The 20,591-nt window shown below is 40.9% G+C and overlaps 1 protein-coding gene and 1 long non-coding RNA gene across 2 annotated transcripts; both read left to right on the forward strand.

Annotated features, from left to right (window-relative positions):
* Window positions 1-390: 390 nt before the first annotated feature.
* serpinf2a (serpin peptidase inhibitor, clade F (alpha-2 antiplasmin, pigment epithelium derived factor), member 2a) lies at window positions 391-12,804 on the forward strand. Its single transcript, XM_063488063.1, has 8 exons — window positions 391-444; window positions 537-765; window positions 1,342-1,485; window positions 1,582-1,624; window positions 2,001-2,146; window positions 2,516-2,658; window positions 3,882-4,077; window positions 12,461-12,804. Exons 1-8 carry the CDS (start codon window positions 391-393, stop codon window positions 12,802-12,804), a joined length of 1,299 nt encoding a protein of 432 aa, XP_063344133.1.
* Window positions 12,805-18,145: 5,341 nt separating this feature from the next.
* On the forward strand, window positions 18,146-19,481 carry LOC135933656 (uncharacterized). Its single transcript, XR_010573866.1, has 4 exons — window positions 18,146-18,298; window positions 18,415-18,548; window positions 18,655-18,820; window positions 19,407-19,481. It is a non-coding gene; the product is annotated as an uncharacterized LOC135933656 (long non-coding RNA).
* The last annotated feature ends 1,110 nt before the right edge of the window (window positions 19,482-20,591 follow it).

A 20,591-nucleotide genomic window follows, 5' to 3' on the forward strand; every position in this document is an offset into this window, starting at 1 on the left:
TTCTTATTGGTGCAAATGGAAAAAACTACTGCTGGATAATATTTTTTCAGCATTTCTGTAGCTGTGTTCTTTCTGGTTAAAATACTTGAATTAGTAATAATGAAAACAACATTTTTAAAATAAGAAATTAACATTTTATAAAATAAATAAATAAAAATCAATGAATTGCACCCAGTGGGACTTTCTCTCAGGGAAACTGGGTGCCCAAATTCTTTTAATCAGTTCAAAAGTCAATCAAAAGTGGTCTTAAAAAAGAGTAACTCTGTACACGTATCTGAGATGTCTCCAGTGTCGGACTTTGATGGCTCTTTCCATTTCCATTTTGCTGTTGATGACTAATAATCCTCATTAAAATGAAATATGTTCTATTTTCAGGTTGACTGTTCGAAGATGAAGCTATATCCTCTTCTTCTCTTGCTTTGTCTCTGCCATCTGGGACTCACTGTAAGAAGAACCTCGGTCTAAATAACTAAGGGGAAATACTTTCTGTGTAACTGTACACTAGAAAATAACCCAGTCTATCCTCATGTCTTCAGGAGGAGCCCAGTCCAGCACCTACAAGTGTCAGTATAACAGAAGAAGACGAGGCATCAGAGGGTGACAGCTGTGGAGGAGCGTTCAGCCCTGAGGCACACAGGGCAATAGGAAAGGCCACCGAGCAACTGGGTTTGCAGCTCCTGGAAAATCTTCCTGTTAGTCCACAGCAGCCCAATGTCATCCTCTCACCGCTCAGCCTTGCTTTTGCCCTCGGTCAACTCACCTTAGGTCAGTTGTGGGTTAGAGGTTCATCTCTTTATCTGACAAATGTTGTGAAATATGATTTGCGAGCACCGTCACAAGACGAAACCTGTTAAATTCTTGATCACTTCCTGAAAATACGAAGATGAGGCACTGAATTTGATGGGGGGTCTGGGCTTTACTGTCAACAATGTTAAAAATGGTCATTTCCACCTTCTAATGAAGTTTGACATTTGACTTCGTTGTATCCAGTGCCAGCTGGCTGAAAGTTTGGTTTGAACTTAAAGTAAACAAGAGAGAAAGAATTAATATCAAAATAGAAGAAGCACAACTCCTGAACCCAAAACAACAGAAAGTCTGCCAGTAATTCTGATCTGGTTTTAAATATGGTTTCATTCAACTACAAAGAAGCTGTCTGCCTAATGTGAGTTTTCTTTTTTCTGTGGCAGTCCACATGCAAAAGGAACAAACATCATAAACACCAACAGCCTGCATTTAGTACTTTTCTACACAAGACAGAAGCAGACATGTTGCGATGAAGTTCAGGAGCTGGTATGAAATGTGTTTCTTTGATTTTATTATGTGATCTGATTTTTCTCGAAGGTGCTCGCACTGAGACAGAGAAGCTGCTACTAAAGACCCTTCATGCCCACGGTCTGGCATGCTACCATCATGCACTGGGAAGCCTTGTACCTCATTTTAGCCACACATCATTGGAGGTAGCGGCACGCATGTACCTGAAGCCAGGTATGAGATGATGAATATTGTACTTGTGGTGTTTTATCGTAAGATTGGTATAAATCTGGACTTCTATTTGTATTTTTCCTGTCCTTTCTCTCTCAGGATTTAAAGTGAAGGCGTCCTTTGTTGAAGAGTCTCTGCGCAGGTATAATTTACATTTGGGAAAGTGTTGCACAAAGTTCCAGAGAAGCAGCCAAGTTTAATTTTGAGACAAAAGACACTTTTTTGGTGGAATAAACGGATAAATCTAATTTGTTTCATATGTTCTTGTTTGTTTACGGTTTTACAGTCTTCCAGTTTGCTAGGTGGTGCAACATTGCTCAAAATCAATTAAGATGTTAAGAAGAAAGCTAAAGAGGGCCTGAGAGCATGACCAGAAATGTTCACTGCATAATACAAAACGTCATGTTAAAATATATAATTTTATATTTGATACAGGTAAAAATGAGAATAGATACCTCTCTTAATTGTCTGTTCATTACTTTTGTCTTGTATGTGCCATGTTGATATGAATTTTCCAGGTACAAATCACAGCCTGTTCCTTTAGTCTCTATGGACGAGGTCAACCAATGGGTTGAGAATGTTACCAATGGACACATCTCCAACTTCCTAGAAAGTATTCCACACGATGTGGTGCTTATGCTCATGAATGCTGTATACTTCAAAGGTGACCCACTCCACAAAACAAAATTCTTCATTATTGTGTTTTACAGTCAGAGAAAAGATGGAAAAAAGCTAAATCCTTGCTCATTAACAGGACAAATAAATCAAAGTTTTCTAAAGGGAGAAAAAAGCTCTCAGAATTGTGAAAATTGCAAAAAAAATCTGTCCTGGCCAGAGAGGTCATCATTATCAAGAAACAGTACCACTGTCATATATCCAGACAGCACATTGTGCAAACCAGGGAAGCATCTTATGCTATTAATGAGCACTGTAAAGAAAAGCCGTGATACAGTGTGATTATCTACAGCCGCTTTAACAACTGAGAACTGAATTTAAGTTGCTAATGATTCTGACTTTTTCCACTTTTCATCAGGTCAGTGGCAAACACAGTTTGACCCACAAGCAACATCAAAGGGAGAGTTTTACTTGGACAGCCAGAACTCTGTGTCAGTGGACATGATGAAATCTGTCCAGTACCCTTTACGCCTGATGTATGATTCCAAACTGGAAGCACAGGTAACACCAACGTCTGGGGTAGCATCAGTGATAGCACAACATTGAACATAGACAGAAACCATGTGACCTGAAAAGCATATTTGTTGTTTGTGATAAGATCTCAAGATTCATTTTTTTTTTATTCTATAAAAATCTTAAATTTGTTTGTCTTATAGCAGCTGTGGAAGCTCACCTATGCCATGCCTTAATCCTGAGAACCAAAGAAAAATGAATCTTCCTATTAAACTTTTTTTGTGATTTCCTTCCTCTTTGGAGTTAAACACATGAGATATCAATGTAAAGCCCAGGATGTCATCTATTTAATACACCGGGAATTATTAGTCCCAAAAGTTGATTCTGTTCATCTGGACGTAGCGTTTTGTGGGAGAAATGTTTCGTCACTCATCCAAGTGACTTATTCAGTCTCAGCTGACTGCAGCTTTACCCAACCTTATAAACAGTGCATTTGCATAATGAGGTCAGTTCCTTGATCATTAATATACAACTTGTCATGCTCACTGATCAATGGCCATGAGTCCCATTCACAGAGAGTTGGGGAATGGCTGCGATCACAGCATTGTAAGATGGTGACAGATGTACCCTTAGGCCCCCTCCTCGATTCAGAGATGGTCTTTCCCTTTTCACGTAAATGGCCTCCTTGACTCCGCCCTCAAACCAGCGTTCCTCCCTGTCCAGGATGTGTACATCCTCATCATTGAAAGAGTGTCCACTGGCCTGTAGGTGTAAATAGACTGCAGAGTCCTGGCCTGACGAGGTAGCTCTTCTGTGTTGTGCCATCCTCTCAGCCAGAGGTTGTTTGGTTTCCCCGATGTATAAATCCTGGCAATCCTCCTGGCACTTAACAGCGTACACTATGTTACTCTGTTTGTGTCGGGGGACCCGATCCTTGGGGTGGACCAGTTTTTGGCGCAGCGTGTCTTGCGGTTTAAAAGCCACAGAGACTCTTTGTTTAAAAAGGACGTATTAGGATAGCTCAAAGAAATCAAAAGATATAGACCAAAAACGAAGTACATTACAGAGGACATAAATGAATAGGCTGGTTCTCAGGAGGTTAATCCATGGTCTCATACCAAAGGCAACAGCAAAAGTTACAAATGATTTCTCAGTTTCCCATCAAAAGTTGCAAGGCTCATCTTCCAGCCTGTTCCCTTCAACTTTTAGTTTATATGTTGAGATGAAGTTGGGGAAAAGACACAGACAAAATATCATTTTCTCTTGTCCAGGTTGCCAGTTTTCCCTTCAAGGGAAACACCAGCTTCTTAATCATCCTTCCCAGAGGAAACCTGTTGTCAGTGCTTTCCAAACTAAACATCTCCGACCTCTACAGATCTCTACCTCAGGAGAAACTGATGCAGGTGAACTTGCCTAAATTGAAGCTGGAGTACCAAAAGGAGCTCCAGGGGGCTCTGACCAACATGGGTAAGAAACTGAGTCACTGAAGACATCTTGACTTTCGAGGATTTCCTTGGTCTTTGGACTTACAGTTGAGGACAAAATTGTTAGTCCTGCTATGAATATTTTATTTATAGCCATGAACTGTTAAACAGAGCATGTAATTTCTACCAGTTTTTCAAAACATCACAGTTTTATTTTGGATGCACACCAAAACAAAATTATTAAACAAACAAACAAACAAAAAACGTAGTAGGGTTAAAGTTTTTAGATCTCTTGATACTGACAGCCCGCAGTGACTTGTTGTAGTTTTCAACAAGTCTCATATGCTTCTCCTGAGCAATCCCAGCCCATTCTTCTATGGCAAATCTCTCAAGCTCCTCCAGATTTCACGGTCTTCTGACATTTACCTTCAGTTCATCACACACACTGGAAGATTTTATATTTCAAATTAAGTTTTTCTGTCAAAAGTGTTTCCATATGGGTGTTAAAGGGGGTGGATGTAACCTATTCAACCCCAGATGGCTCCCTACAATCGTACTGTGGGTGCTCTACAGAGAAACGTTTAGGTGACCTTTGACTAATCAGACAGTTGAAATTCAGTATTTGCAACCACAATAAATGTTGGTTGAGTGCCACTTAAAGTTGTATTTAAACAAAATGGAACAACAGATAGCAGTTGTCCAACAGTAAAGTTCAGAATTTATTGACTCTTTATGAAACCGTGTAGCTTTGAGGTCAATGTTATGGAAGTTGAGATAACCACAGATTGTACTGGCACCCTAGCATAAACTAGTTTGTCAGCACCACTCAGAGTCAGGATGGGTTTTATTTTAAAGATAATGCACAAACTTCAGAATGCTGATATGCTCACTTCTCTTCATTGCATCCACCACATTGTCTTTTAAAGGCTTACATGAACTCACTTATTCACTTTCACACTTTAACACACAGAAACACGTGTACAAAAACTTAAAAGCCTTCGAGCAAGACAGGGTAGAGGTACATTTTTTATGCCTTAGTTTTGCGTAACTATTTTTAAATCCCGGTAGAACTGCAACCACGTAAGCTAGTGCAATAATTTTTTTTTGCAAATGAAACCGGAGGAGTTGTATTTACATGTTATGCCATCAGCTTGCCCTAGGTCACGGTTTCCTTCCACATGTAGCTTTGCAAAAATTGCATAAAAAGCACTTGCAGCAACAAAAACATAATATTCCAAAAACACGCTTTGCCGATCCGATCAGCTGTTCATAACACTTCCTACGTTGGAATAGACGTCAGCGCGAACTATCGCATGTCCGCCATTGCCTGTTCGAAGTGACGTCATTTTCGCGGAAATGTAGTTTTTTACCTTCAGGGCTTTATAAGCCTATACTGGTGTTTTTAAAAGTCATGTTTGACTTTGTGACTTTCTGTATCATTTCTGGGATGCTTAGAACACAAATTGCACTGCTGGAAATAGTTTATTTTGATGCATGTGTTGTTTTTTTGCAAATTTGCATTATAATATTTATTTTAGTTTATCCTGTAGTATATAAAAATTGGTGTATTTCAAAAATAAAACTATGAAGACACTCAAAATAAATTTCCTGTGGTGGGAAACTATTTTGTGCAACTTTTTTGTATTTACAGTTTTGAGGGATAAGCCTCTTAAATTTCTCTAACTAGAAATATATGTTAAAAAAACAAAAACGATTTTCAATTTTTTTGTAGTGTATTGCAGTTTTTTGCAATTTATGTAGTTACTATGCACTTAATGCATACATATTATTAAAATTTGGGTTATAATGGTTGTATTAATGTATAGCAACTTGAAATGCTCCCAAAATGGCACTACAGCATGTAAAAATATAATATAAGCTCTGGTGGACTTGGTTCTATGGTAGGTCTTAAAGGGTTAAGGCCACCAACAGTGACCGAACCCAGGCCTAAAGGTTAAAGTGAATACCATAACAATAAAGGGTGCACAAAACTCAGTATTTAAAACACAAAAACCAGAATGTTGAATATTTTTCACTTCAAAGGAGCAATCTGGCTTCGTCCTTCTTTGCACTCAGCCAGTTACTGAGGCAGACTATTCTGTTTACATTGTCTGATGACAAAGAAGCACACTTCTTCTGAATGATGTGACCCGAGAGTGAGAATAATCTCTCACAAGGCACTGTGGTAGCAGGGGTTGACAGGTAATTGCGTGCAATAGGTGCCAGCCTGGCATGTTCTCCTTCTCTCTTTAACCACCACTGTAGTGGACACTCTCCTATGTCAATTTTGGGCTCTGCTTTGTACTGATTCAGACAGCGGTCTATAGCATCTTCCTCTTCCTCTGTATCTGAATCAGAAGAACCCAGCAAACAGATGGACATCTTGCTCTTCTTTGTTGATGGTTCCTCTGTTGTCTGAGCAGATGGTTGGTGTGCATGCGTCTCTGCCATCAGAAGGTCATGTACTGAAGCCCACACCCTCTCTTCTTTCATCTTTGGAAAGGCACGATCTTCAGCCATGTGAGATTGCTGCTGTCCCTCTGCTGAGCTAGGTCTGTGGTAAAAACCTTCTTAAACCTCAAAACATAGACTGGGTCATCATCTGAGGGCTCCATAATCCTGGACAAATGGCACAAGGCTGGCAGAACCATGGAACAGGAGACATACCGCTCTCCCCCCCAGCAGTTCACATATCTGCAATAGAACGATCAAGTCTGTATTTTTCTATTAACCACACAGAGACAAACATAAATACCACATATGAAAATACACAGAGAGGTGGAGGTGGGGAACATACTTGAAGACAAAGCTAGAAGACACAAAGATAGACACACAATCATGAGAAACAAAATGATTTACCTGCAAGGTTCAAGTAGGTCCTCCAGCTTTTGCAGTCTGTCAATCTCCTGGTCAGTCAACATGGTCACCTTGCTGTTTTGTTGAGTCAGGATGGTGGTCAGCCCAGATTTGTTTCTCTGGATCCGCTTGATCATCTCTAGGGTGGAGTTCCATCTTGTTGGAACATCCTGAACAAGCGGTTCTGTTTGATGTCCATGTGCAGCTTGCTGTGCCGTTAATTCCTGAGCGTTTGCTGGACTATGCTTAAAATGTCCAACAATCTTGCGACATTTGGGCAGAGCCCTTTCAAATGCGCTGTCATTAAGAGAAACTGTGACCGTTCTTTGCAGAATGTGGGCCATGCAGGGCATGTGTTCAAATGGAAGTAGTCTGGCAGCTGCAACCATGTTACGAGCACTGTCGGTGCCAAGCGTGGTTAGCTTGTCCTTGATTTTCCATTCGTTTGCAACATTCAGAAAATGGTCAGCACACGCCTCAGCATAGTGTCTCTCTTCAGTTTTACTCACTGTTAGTGCAAACGATTGCACAGTCCAGTCGTTATCAATAAAATGCGTCGTGACCCCCAAGTAATTATCATTGTTCACCGAAGTCCAGTGGTCTCCGGTGAGAGTGACGTTCCTTACTTGCACAAGCTTGCTGGACTGCTGAGCCCTCTGGTCCTCATACAAAGTGTGCAGTCTCGATGCAATGGTTCCTCTCGAGGGCAGATTGTAACACACATCTCCTGATGCGGCGCGAATGACTTCTCTCAGTCCATCATCTTCTACTATGCTAACTGGTCGGCAGTTTTAGCTATCCAAACAACCAAGGAATTGGTTAATTTTTCTCTCACATTTTTTGTTATTCGTCCACGAGCACCATACTCCTGAAGCATTGACTGGCAAGGTCCCATAGAGGCGGATTCAGTCGGGTGTTTTGCTCTCAGGTGATACGCCAGTGATGAACTGCTTCTGTGGTGCCTGAATTCAGCTTTGCAAATTGTGCACCTTACTCTTGTTTTGTCCAACAAGCCATCAGGCAACTTCTTAACCTCCTAGGACCTGGCGTCCACATATGTGGACATCACATTTTGGGTTATTTAGACTAAAATACTCAATTTTGCTCTACATGGGCCTGATATCCACTTACGAGGACATTATACTGCTACTGTTCTATCAAAATTTTAAACGAATATCCTCATATGTGGCTCTTATTTTTCTTAAAAACAAAAATAAGGTTAAAAAAAAAATCTGTTAATCCTTTGTTTTTACATTCATCGGGCCCCAATATGCCCAAATATCAAAGAGAAATTAAAAATGCATGTCGTGGAAGAGTTCGGGTCTTAGGAGGTTAAAGAGAAACGTTCCACCCAAAAGTCCGCCCTCGTCCATGCTTGCGTGTGTTTGCTAGTGTTAGCTAGATAGTAGCATGGTGTCACTTCTTCTTCTAATCATTTCTGTCAGGCCAAACGCCAGCATAGCACACTGTTGCCCCCTCCTCCAGAGGTGCTCATGATTTTTTTTTAACGCGTTAAACATTTCGCATTGATCTCAACAAATAACGCGTTAATTTTGACAGCACTAATACACACACACACACACACACACACACACACACATATACATATATATATATATATATATATATATATATATATATATATATATATATATAGTGCTGGGCGATATGGAAAAAATATTTATCACGATATGAATTATTTTATATCATGATAATGATATATATCACGATATACCACCTGACCTGTGGTCATCTAGAAAGTACGCAGTCTGTAAACAGCGAGTGCCGAGGGTGCAGTGTTTGTTTTGAGTTACCGTAAAGTATGTCGCAAATCCGGGTGCACGTACAGCAGCACCAGGTCGCAAACCACAAGATGGAGTTTCTTTGCAAAAATATCATTTTTTTTATAATTTATTTTCTCTTGCATAAAGTTAAGAACATGTATAGTGAGAAGACAACACTAATATATTTGCCACAGGCTATTTAACCTTTTAAGACCTACCATAGAACCAAGTCCGCCAGAGCTTATCTTTACATTTTACATGCTATAGTGCCATTTGTGGGAGCATTTCAAGTTTCCATACATCAATACAACCGTTATAGCCCAAATTTTAATAATATGTATGCATTAAGTGCATAGTAACTACATAAATTGCAAAAAATTGTAGTGCAATAAACTACAAAAAAATTGAAAATCTTTTTTGTTTTTTTACATATATTTCTAGTTAGAAAAATTTAAGAGGTGTATCCCTCAAAACTGTAAATACAAAAAAGTTGCACAAAATAGTTTCCAACCACCAGAAATTTATTTTGAGTGTCTTCATAGTTTTATTTTTGAGATACACTAATTTTTATATACTACAGGAAAAATTAAAATAAATATTATAATGCATCAAAATAAACCATTTCCAACAGTGTAATTTGAGTTCTAAGCATCCCAGAAACGATACAGAAAAGCATAAAGTCAAACACGACTTTTAAAAACACCAACATAGGCTTATAAGGCCGTTTCGCGAAAATGACGTCACTTCCGGTTTCGGGCAGGTAATGGTGGACATGCGATAGTTCGCGCTGACGTATATGCCAACGTAGGAAGTGTTATGAACATCGGCAAAGCGTGTTTCTGGAATATTATGTTTTTGTTGCTGCAAGTCTGAAATATTATGTTTTGTTGCTGCAAGTGCTTCTTATGCAATTTTTGCAAAGCTATATGTGGAAGGAAACTGTGACCTTGGACAAGCTAATGGCATTAGATGTAAGTACAACTCCTCCGGTTTCACATGCAAAAAAAAATTATTGCGCTACCTTACGTGGTTCCAGTTCTACAGGGATTTAAAAATAGTTAGGTAAAACGGAGTGTACCTGCTCCGACCGGTTGTAAAGGGTTAATTATATATTTTATGTAATAATTTATAAAATTTGGGTTAGAAACGATAGAAACGATAGAAGACAAATGGCACGATAGACACTTTTCTATCGTCCACACGATATATATCGTCATATCGCCCAGCACTATATATATATGTGTGTATATATATATATATATATATATATATATATATACATATATATATAAAAATGGTGGTGGCTAACCAACCGGACATAGTGGTGGTAGAGAGACAGAAGAAGATGGCCGTAGTGATAGATGTAGCGGTTCCCAATGACAGCGACATCAGAAAGAAGGAACACGAGAAGCTCAAGAAATACCAAGGGCTCAGAGAAGAGCTCGAGAGGATGTGGAGGGTGAAGGTAACGGTGGTCCCCGTGGAAATCGGAGCACTAGGTGCGGTGACTCCCAAACTAGGCGAGTGGCTCCAGCAGATCCCGGGAACAACATCAGAGATCTCTGTCCAGAAGAGCGCAGTCCTAGGAACAGCTAAGATACTGCAGGACCCTCAAGCTCCCAGGCCTCTGGTAGAGGACCCGAGCTTGAGGGATTGACTGCTTGCAGGGATCTCATAATTAATTATAATTATGAGAAATTATTGTCCTTAAAAATGTAAAAGGTTGTAATTTTTTTGTGCAGATAAACAAAAAACTAGTGCTGTCAGCAATAATCTCGTTAAAATGACCTTAACGGCATAACTGCATTAACGCGGCAAATCTCCGTTAACGAGTTACCGTGGATCACCCCGTGCATGGGGCTGGACAGCGTCAACGCGTTAGCGTGGTAAGCTCGTTAACGCGTTGATGCCGTGCAGCCCCACACACGGGATGATCATTTTAATGAGATTAACAGTGACAGCACTACAAAAACATATCAATTTCTAAAATGGAAACCAATAAGGAGTGCATTCTGAAAAACCTTTTAGTTTTTCTCTTTTTAATATTTACTATTGCTCATTTACAAGTATAAAGTATTTCTTCTCTGATTATGGTTGTTATAATCTATATAGCTGACTTAAAATTATTGGTTGGTCTTTTACCTTTTCCATTCTTGCTTTTCTTTACACTTGCAGTCACTGCTGGATGGCTGAGAAAATAAGCTGGCCACAGCAAAGTTTTATAGGAAATTGGGGGTGTTCCATTTTGGGATGTGAAATGTTTCATTCTTTGCTTGTCAATTACACTGAATAGACAAAGCTAACCACTTTTTCAAATGTTATAACCAGTCAATAGTTTTCATTTATCATTATGTTAGAGGGAGTTGTTGTGCTGTCCAAGGTTTACTAGTGGCAAGGTTATTACCTCTGTCTCTCCCTCCTCCCAGTAAATCATAATCTGGTCTTTAAGTGATGACGTGATGAACCCTGCTTCCGGGCCCAAACTACCCTGCATTTAATAAGGCTGTTGTGTTTTTAACATGTTTTAATGCTTTATATCTTGTTCTGTTTAATCTCAAAAAGCCCCTAAAAACAGTCAGTAATCACAGTCGGCTTCTCTCGGTTTTTATTGCTGCTAATCATTTTAAAGCTCAGTTTTTAAAACCTTATGATGTAACTACAGCCCAGCCCATGCAGCAGTATATTAATGACTAACCTCGTATTGTGGATGGATTATCTCAGTTGTTCTCCTGACTGAAGTTTGGTCCGTTTACAGCATCCTGCCATGCGATTGCATTTGTCTCTAACCATCAGGAACCCTCACGTGAACTTTTATCGAGTGGAAAAAAGTTAGCGTTCATCCTCCAGCTTCACTGTTTATGTTATGCTAACATAGCTGTGTCGCTAGCGATCACGTAGCGATCATTATATACCAGCTAGCCCAACTTCAGTAACCCTACAAACGTCACTGCTGTTTAGTTTTCTGTCTTCATTTATGTTGGAAGTGATAGCAGAGCTGTACATTTGAATTTTTTCAGAAATCTCTCAGTCAGAACATGCTATATTATATTTAGATGGGAGCTAGCAAGCTAACTTCCTGCTAACTTCTAACTTTGTTAAATTTAATAAATTCTGTTCTCATGGATGCCTGGATTCCCCATCCCATCCCATCCCTCATCCTTTTCAGGGTTGCGGGGCGAGAGGCGGGGGTACACCCAGGACAGGTCGCCAGTCTGTCGCAGGGCTAACACACAGGGACGCACTCACATTCACAACTATGGGTAATTTAGATATTTCAATTAACCTATCCCCACAAAGTGCATGTCTTTGGACTGTGGGAAGAACCCACGCAAACACAGGGAAAACATGCAAACTCCACCCCAGCCTGATGGTGGAATTGAACTCAGGCCCTTCTTGCTGAGAGGCAACAGTGCTAACCACCATGTTAAACTTAATTTTTACACCTGGTAGAGCAGCCACAGTGATCGTTTTATTACAGATGAAAGAATTTAGACAGTTTTTCAACTCTCAGTGATCCAGCAGTGATCGTTTGATTTTGGGAGCTGCAGCGGAGTTTGGGCCCAGACATGGCTAATAACGTCAGACTTAAAGACCTTGATTTTACCGACAACTGCCAACTGACTATTACTCCAGTTCAGCGTTCATGTTGGTCCTGAGAATGAAAAAAAGAGCCAAACTTATGAAATTGTGTGGTTCCACAAGTTGTTGTTACCTGCAGGGACTGACCAAAACTTGTTAGTCTGCAAGCGTTTGACATTTTTCTCTCTCTCTCATTGTATCTATCAGGCCTTGGCTCTCTGTTCTCTGGTCCTGACCTCTCGGGGATATCGGACCAGCCCCTCACGGTGACCGGCATCCGGCACGCCAGCACAATAGAACTCAGTGAAGAAGGTGTCGAGGCCTCGGCCACCACCGCTGTAACCTCCATGCGCTCAGTCTCCATGTTCTCTGTAAACTCCCCTTTTCTTTTTGCTCTCGTCGATGACGCCTCCCTGACCCCCCTCTTCATGGGCATCGTCACAAACCCTGCCCCCGACAACCCCATGCTGAATGATGAGTCCCACAACAAGCAGTCATACAAACCCATCTCTGGTAATGGGAATGGTACTATAGACTTCCCTGAGTTTTGAACTGTGTAAAGTTAAAGAAAAGATTTTATTTTGGGAAAACAAACAATTTAGATTTGCTTACAGTAAGGGACTGGAAATCAATATACGTGTAAAAGCACTTCTAAAGTTCATTAATTATACTTGATGTCTTATTTGTTTTATCCTAACTCCTTCTCTGTAAAGCAAAATTAGCTTATTTTCAAAAGTGTCAGTCATTTTCCCTTTAAAGCAGATTTAAGGCCCTTTCACACTGGAAGCAGCACCTGCAGCGCTGTGCTCTGAAACACATTCAGTTCTATTGTTTGCACTACACAATAACGGTTTCCTGCTGTGCCAAGGAAAGCGCCAGCGCGGCAGTGTGGAGTACACGTGCATGCCGCGGTCAAAGTTCAAAGTTGAACTTTTCTAGCTAGCGGTGAGTGCAGTGCATGCCGCATCTGATATGAAAGTGCATTTAGAATTACAGCAGAGGAAGCGCCTGGTGTTCACAAGTTATTGTAGATTAAGAAAAAATACAGATGCAGGAATCGGTTGTTCCAAAAAGTTCATGCAAAAACTTTTACCAATGACATTTTAAAACATTTTAGGTTTCTGATGAAGTGTTCAGTGACTGCTGGTGCATTTCAGAGCTTTACACACAAATTCATAAAAGTTGTTTGATACAAAAAAAATGTTTTCCACAAAATTGTGGATCATGAATGTTGTTTTGTTACAGAAGTTTCATTTTTAGTGTGTTGATTTTATTTTAAGAGATGAAGTGGAATAAACAAAACAGCTAACACACCTGTTACACAGTAAAAATTACCCACACACACCCAGAATGTATAATTCACATTTTATCATGAAATAACCTACAGATGATTTTTTGGTACAATGCCTGTATGCTGCAGGTTTCAAAGGTTTAATGTACTTCGTACTTTAACAGCCACTTTCTGTGTATGCAGCTTTGAACTGACCTGAAAGAATGAATGTTGGCATAGTTTCAAAATCTGGCTTACGTCTCTTGTGCATCTTAATGGTTTTTCCTGTAGTTTATGGGTTACTTTAAAGTAATCCGTCAGTCGTTCTGTTATCTCAAAACACAGAAACAGATTTTTTCAGAAATTTAACTTTATCAAAATCCAGTGTGAGTGACAGAACAAAAGAGAAGGAATGTAGCAGGCTCACAGTTTAGCGGAGGCAGTTAGTCACACATGGTACAGTTTTTATAGATCATTAGTTTCCCTATCAATGCTAGCGAGAGCATTCTCATTCTCAATGCGTAACATACCGATGATTTGTCACAGCCTGAGGCGTCTCACACAAGAGGTACCCTTCTGCATCCTTATGAGATGCTCCGGATTCTCTTTTGAATCCAACAGAATGCCGCTCACGGCTGTAACACGCGCTTGAGCAGAGTTTCCAGTCCTCCAATCCAGCCCTAACCATAACCATAACTTTAACTGTATCAGATAGTGTTTTCCAAAGGGATTCGGGATCAGAATGTAAAACACTTTTACAGTATGGATTCATTGGCTCTCATGCCTTTGAACATGTAACATACTGACGATTTGTCACATAGCATCAGTATGTTATATGTTGTGGTGCTAGCAGCCACATTAGCCACACTAACAGGGTTTTCTTATTGCTGTCATTGACTCGCTGCATTGTCAGGTCACAGAAGTGCAAACACAATTCAGAAAAAGTCGAGACTGTATTAAAAACAGGCTGCAATGATTTGATATCAGATGTTGAAAGAGAGACATTGCATGAAAAATATTATCGACACTAAAAGTTGGGATAGTGTCAAAAAATAAATAAATAAATGAAATATGCTGGAAAAGAAACAAAAGTAACAAGTAAAGAAATGGATGGATGGGCAGCCAATCAGGTTCATTTTCAGTAGGTCAGTAGACGGTTCATTAATCTACAAAAAACTGCATCTAAACATCTACAAATACAGCTACAGAGTAGTGCTCATCAACGTTAGCAGTGAAAACTGAATATCTGATCAGAGTATATTATACCATCAAAAGATTTGAACAATCTGGAGAAATCTCTTTACGCACAGGATGAGGCTGAAAATCATTGGCTGCCCATGACCTTCAGGCGCTCAGCAGCACTGTGCAGAAACAATGAATTTAATAAACCAAAATAAAACAACAGTGGGACATGAGGTAGAGAATAAAGACAGCCAGATCAGTCACAGGTGAAGAAGGTGCTTTAACCAAAGTTTTAAGGTTTGATCAGGAAAGGATGGCAGATTTTTATCTGCTAGCAGGACCTCACATCTCCAAACAAACAAATTTCCCACGTGTGGGATTAATAAAGGTTATCTTATCTTATCTTAAAAACAGTGGAGGAGATATGTCACATCCTGGATGACAGCAGTGTTCTGATAATATAACTGACAGTTTTCATTCTTTTGATTCAAATGCACTCTGGGTAAAAGGGGCGGAGCATGAACACCTCCAGGTTTTTTTTTATGTAGATGCAAACTTTGTGTTTGAACAGCACTTGGACCACAAACAGGCACAAGAACGTGCACAGGGACATGTGTGGAGGCCAGAAACCATTGGGTGGTGTCACATGATCACATCCATCTTTCATCTATAGTCTTTGCTTCGTGTCAGCTGATTTCTCTGAAACACTCCTGAGCTATTGTTTCTTTGTGTTCTCTCAAAACTTCAGTTATTTTTTAAGGTGCTTACACTTTTTATTAAATACCAGAATTTTTTTAAGCTTCGTTTTTTCTGGATCTATGCGCGCTCCCGCTGCCTCTGCTGGCATCTATGGCAAGCCATTAGTGCCATAAATCGCCACTTTTCTAACGCGTTTGGTTAAGAAATGGCGTAAAAAACGCCGTTTAATTTTTCAAAACGCCGAAAACAACGGCGTTCTGTTTCGACAAACGCCGTTTTTTCCGACTCTCACATGGCGCCCTGAACGCACCATCGGAGTGACGTAAAAAGCGGCGTTCAAAGACAGACGGAAACGCCGTTTTTTACGCCACTCGGCAGAAAACGCCGTTCAAAGGTGCATAAAAACGGCGTTTTTTACGGCGTTCTGTGCCAGCTGTAACGGCGTTTAAAACGGCGTTTTATTGAAATTATGCAGGGCACTCCCCATGGTTCCCTCTTCCAATTACTTTCAACTCACTTCACCCAATCAAAGAAGAGGAACTGCAGACCACACTAATGCATCACCGATTCACCTTGCTGCTAAGTGATTGCCTATTCAGTACCAGTGCTTGTTACCCACTATGCATTTTGATTTGTTTAAAGCATGATCAAACAAGCAAACGACGGAATGCTTTTTCTGAAACAAGACCTTAAATTTGTGGCGCATGGGTCGCTTTGTTTACTTGAGGGATCAGCTACCGCAGTGTAGCATTATGATGCTAACGGAGTCCTGGCTAACACCGCAAACTCCGGACATGAGTGTGGAGCTGCCCGGTTTCCAGATGCTGCGGGCGGACAGGACGAGAGACAGCGGTGAGAGGAAAGGAGAGGGACTGGGCAGTGTTTGTTAAAGACAGTTGTGGGACCCCTGGGCACATTGCTGTGAAAGAACAACTCTGCAACAGAGACATTGAGCTATTAGCCGTTAGCATCCGTGGAGGCAGCCTGTGACTCTCTGTGGTCCGCAGACTGCAAACGCAATCTCCGAGAGCTCTTCTTCTAATATCAGGGGACTTTAATCATGTCTCGCTGGACTCCACACTGCCCACCTTCACCCAGTATGTGACCTGCCCCACCGTAGGCAATAAAACATTGTACTTAATGTATGCCAATGAAAAAGTTGGCATACAGTTCATCACCTCCCTCTGCCCAGGGAAGATCTGATCGTAACCTAGTGTGCCTTGTCCCTGTGTGCAGCACTTAGTGTGCATGGAGCCACTAATCACCCACGCAGTGCAGAGATGCATAATCAAGCAAATAAATGACAGAATGCTTTTTATTTCATGTCGACGTGCAATTTATGTATAGTTGACCGGGAAATTAAAGCAGCGATCACTTGGACTATTCCGTGGCACCCCTCTCACAGTGGTACATCCCTCCAGGTAACCATTCACAAGTCTTGTACAGTAGAGCGGGACATTACGTTTACTCTCAGCGGAATTCACCCGAGAAGGCATATAAGTTCCTGCACTGCACTGGCCTTCACCATGATTAGTATAAGGTAAGAATGAATAAATTTTCTTCTATTCTTATTTCCAGTAGAGTAAAAAACTCATTAATTTACAGTTTCTGACAAAATGTAGGAGCCCGAAATTGTGTCTACTTTCATCTTACAGTCCAGCAACAAAGAACACATTTTCGTTTCATACTTTTTTTATATTCCGTTACAAAGCTAGCCTTAGCCTTGCCGTCGCCTCGGCCACCATTGATGCGTAATTGCGCATTGATTTTGCGGTATGGTTGTGCGTAAGTGCTGCATATAATACAATATGTTCAATGGGAGAAACTTAGTTATTTAACTCTACAGCCGAGTAATTATCCCAATAGCCTTTTTCCAGTAAGCAGGATTAACAGACTGCCATGAAGTCATAGTGCAACACCAACTTGCAATTTCAGTAAACTCATCTGAATTAGATCGTGACAGATGTTCCGAATTTTCAGCTTTTAATGTTCATCCTTATAAGCACGCATGTGCCTTTTTAAACGCATGTATAGTTGTATCTACAATACCAGGAATTATTAATACAGTGGGGTATACAAAGAGCCACATGAGACTGTTAAGCAGTCAGTAAACCCGACACTGCAGACTGAAAGACAAAATCCATGAACTGAAAACTGACCATAAATATGAGTGCGGGAAATCCGCAGTGAAGAGAGATAATAATATTGATTAGGGAGAGAGGACGCAGCTGGGAGAAACAAGACACAGGTGAATTGAATCAAACAAGTATGACCAGTGGGAGCAAAAGCAAGTGCACAAGACTAGAGGTCAACAATATAAAGCAGTAACCAACTAAAGATAGGACACAGAAATGCAGACTTTGCACTAGGAACACCGAATGGCAGGAGAACAGCCTCAAAGAGTAAAGAAATAATAAACAATAATAAGTACTAAACTTACTCTTTAAGTGTGTGTGTGTGTGTGTGTGTGTGTGTGTGTGTGTGTGTGGGGTGGGCTGCTTTTAACCATGTAAAGCACTTTGTGCTACATTTTTTGTATGAAAAGTGCTTTATAAATAAAGATTGATTGATTGATAGAACTTTGAGCAACGTGAGGCCAATAACTAACATAGGTTAACAGATAAAATGGCAAAGACTGGTTGTGAACGGTGGTCTTAAATACAGCTGGCTTAATTTGTCTTAGGTGGTGATCCTCAGAGGATCGATGAAGTAGAGCAGCCAGCACCCCAAGTAGAGCAGGCACTGTGGAAAAATAGTTGTGACTCAACCAGACCATTACAAAGTATGGCCTGGAGGATTTTCATCTCAAGGTGCAAGAACATTCTTAATGACTGTACACGGCAGCTGCTGATGGACGATGTTGGGCCAGATGTGCTACAGTTAGCGTTAAGGAGGTATGATCAAAGCAAGATCGAAAACATTTAACATTTAAACTTGCATAAAATGTTTAAGGGGAATATGGCCTGAGAATATAACATGAATTAAGAAGTAATTTTTTGATATCTTTGAGGTTGGAGACAATGCAGAGAAGCCTTCGGTGGGCAAGAGGAAGACTGATCAATGTAACTGCGGCAGATCAACTTCTGCGTGACTTGGCTGAATTGATTCAGGAGGTCGAACTGTCTACTCAGCATGGCCAACAAGGTAAGCACATATTGTGTCGATTCCTTGACTCATCAAAAGTGTGAAATAAATTATGACTCTGTCTTAACCTATTTTCCAAATACACCAAACGCTTATATATTTTCAGGCTGTTTTGGATACCAGGCACCAGTGGTTTTCAACAGAGGTAGAGGAAGATCCCTTTACCGTATCACTCGGGAACAGCTTTCATTCCTGAAGTCATGTGGATTCACTGCACCTCAGATGGCTGATATTTTGAATGTTTCACTTCGTACAATTCGAAGACGTCTGCGGTCAGTGACTTTTGAAACCAGTGTGACTTTCAGTTCTTTGTGACACACACTCACTGTAGCGACTTCCACAGTCGCTAGAGGCCGGGGATAGAGCTTGCCTCTTTGCCTGACGCGCTGTCAACTTATGCAATAATGCGAAAGGTGGAATTGTTTGCTTATTTATTAAAGTGCTTTGAGAGTTTACAGAGTAATGTGATCATCTCACGATTTGTACTCTTACAACGTCACAGGCTCTAATGTAACAAAGCAAAACATGTTGTGCAGCGGTCAACAAAAACTACGGCTAACCAGGCCTCCTCTCTGTCAAAATCAAACCCAGTGAATGACAGACTGACAACGCCCATTTATGTCACCGCTAGCACCCACGTGACTCCCATAAGAACCAAACAAATGACAACCCAGTGATCATCAAAATTCTATATATTTAGTTATGGCTCCTACACTCACTGTTTATTCAAATTAAATGGTATTGTGAATTTGTAAAAATAAGTTTATTTGAATGTGCACCACTACTCAAGTAATGAAGTGTGTTGTTATGGTAGTGATTAAAATAATCATGTTTTGTTTTTTTTTTGTCTGATTTCAGACAGTATCATTTCACCCGTGCATCAATGTATGCGGAACTGACTGACAGTGCCTTGGATGAACATGTGCAGGACATTATTGCTGGCAATGAACAAATTGGTCCTGAGGCTGTCAGAGCCTCCCTGCGAGTACGTGGACTACGTGTACAGCGAAGGAGGGTTCGAGCAAGCATGTTACAGATGAATCCTGGAGCAGCTGCCCTTATAGCAGTTTTGCACACTAAGTGCTGCACACAGGGACAAGGCACACTAGGTTACGATCAGATCTTCCCTGGGCAGAGGGAGGTGATGAACTGTATGCCAACTTTTTCATTGGCATACATTAAGTACAATGTTTTATTGCCTACGGTGGGGCAGGTCACATACTGGGTGAAGGTGGGCAGTGTGGAGTCCAGCGAGACATGATTAAAGTCCCCTGATATTAGAAGAAGAGCTCTCGGAGATTGCGTTTGCAGTCTGCGGACCACAGAGAGTCACAGGCTGCCTCCACGGATGCTAACGGCTAATAGCTCAATGTCTCTGTTGCAGAGTTGTTCTTTCACAGCAATGTGCCCAGGGGTCCCACAACTGTCTTTAACAAACACTGCCCAGTCCCTCTCCTTTCCTCTCACCGCTGTCTCTCGTCCTGTCCGCCCGCAGCATCTGGAAACCGGGCAGCTCTACACTCATGTCCGGAGTTTGCGGTGTTAGCCAGGACTCCGTTAGCATCATAATGCTACACTGCGGTAGCTGATCCCTCAAGTAAACAAAGCGACCCATGCGCCACAAATTTAAGGTCTTGTTTCAGAAAAAGCATTCCGTCGTTTGCTTGTTTGATCATGCTTTAAACAAATCAAAATGCATAGTGGGTAACAAGCACTGGTACTGAATAGGCAATCACTTAGCAGCAAGGTGAATCGGTGATGCATTAGTGTGGTCTGCAGTTCCTCTTCTTTGATTGGGTGAAGTGAGTTGAAAGTAATTGGAAGAGGGAACCATGGGGAGTGCCCTGCATAATTTCAATAAAACGCCGTTTTAAACGCCGTTACAGCTGGCACAGAACGCCGTAAAAAACGCCGTTTTTATGCACCTTTGAACGGCGTTTTCTGCCGAGTGGCGTAAAAAACGGCGTTTCCGTCTGTCTTTGAACGCCGCTTTTTACGTCACTCCGATGGTGCGTTCAGGGCGCCATGTGAGAGTCGGAAAAA

Source organism: Pelmatolapia mariae, linkage group LG10_11 (genome assembly GCF_036321145.2).
Source record: "Pelmatolapia mariae isolate MD_Pm_ZW linkage group LG10_11, Pm_UMD_F_2, whole genome shotgun sequence".
Classification (NCBI taxonomy): domain Eukaryota; kingdom Metazoa; phylum Chordata; class Actinopteri; order Cichliformes; family Cichlidae; genus Pelmatolapia; species Pelmatolapia mariae.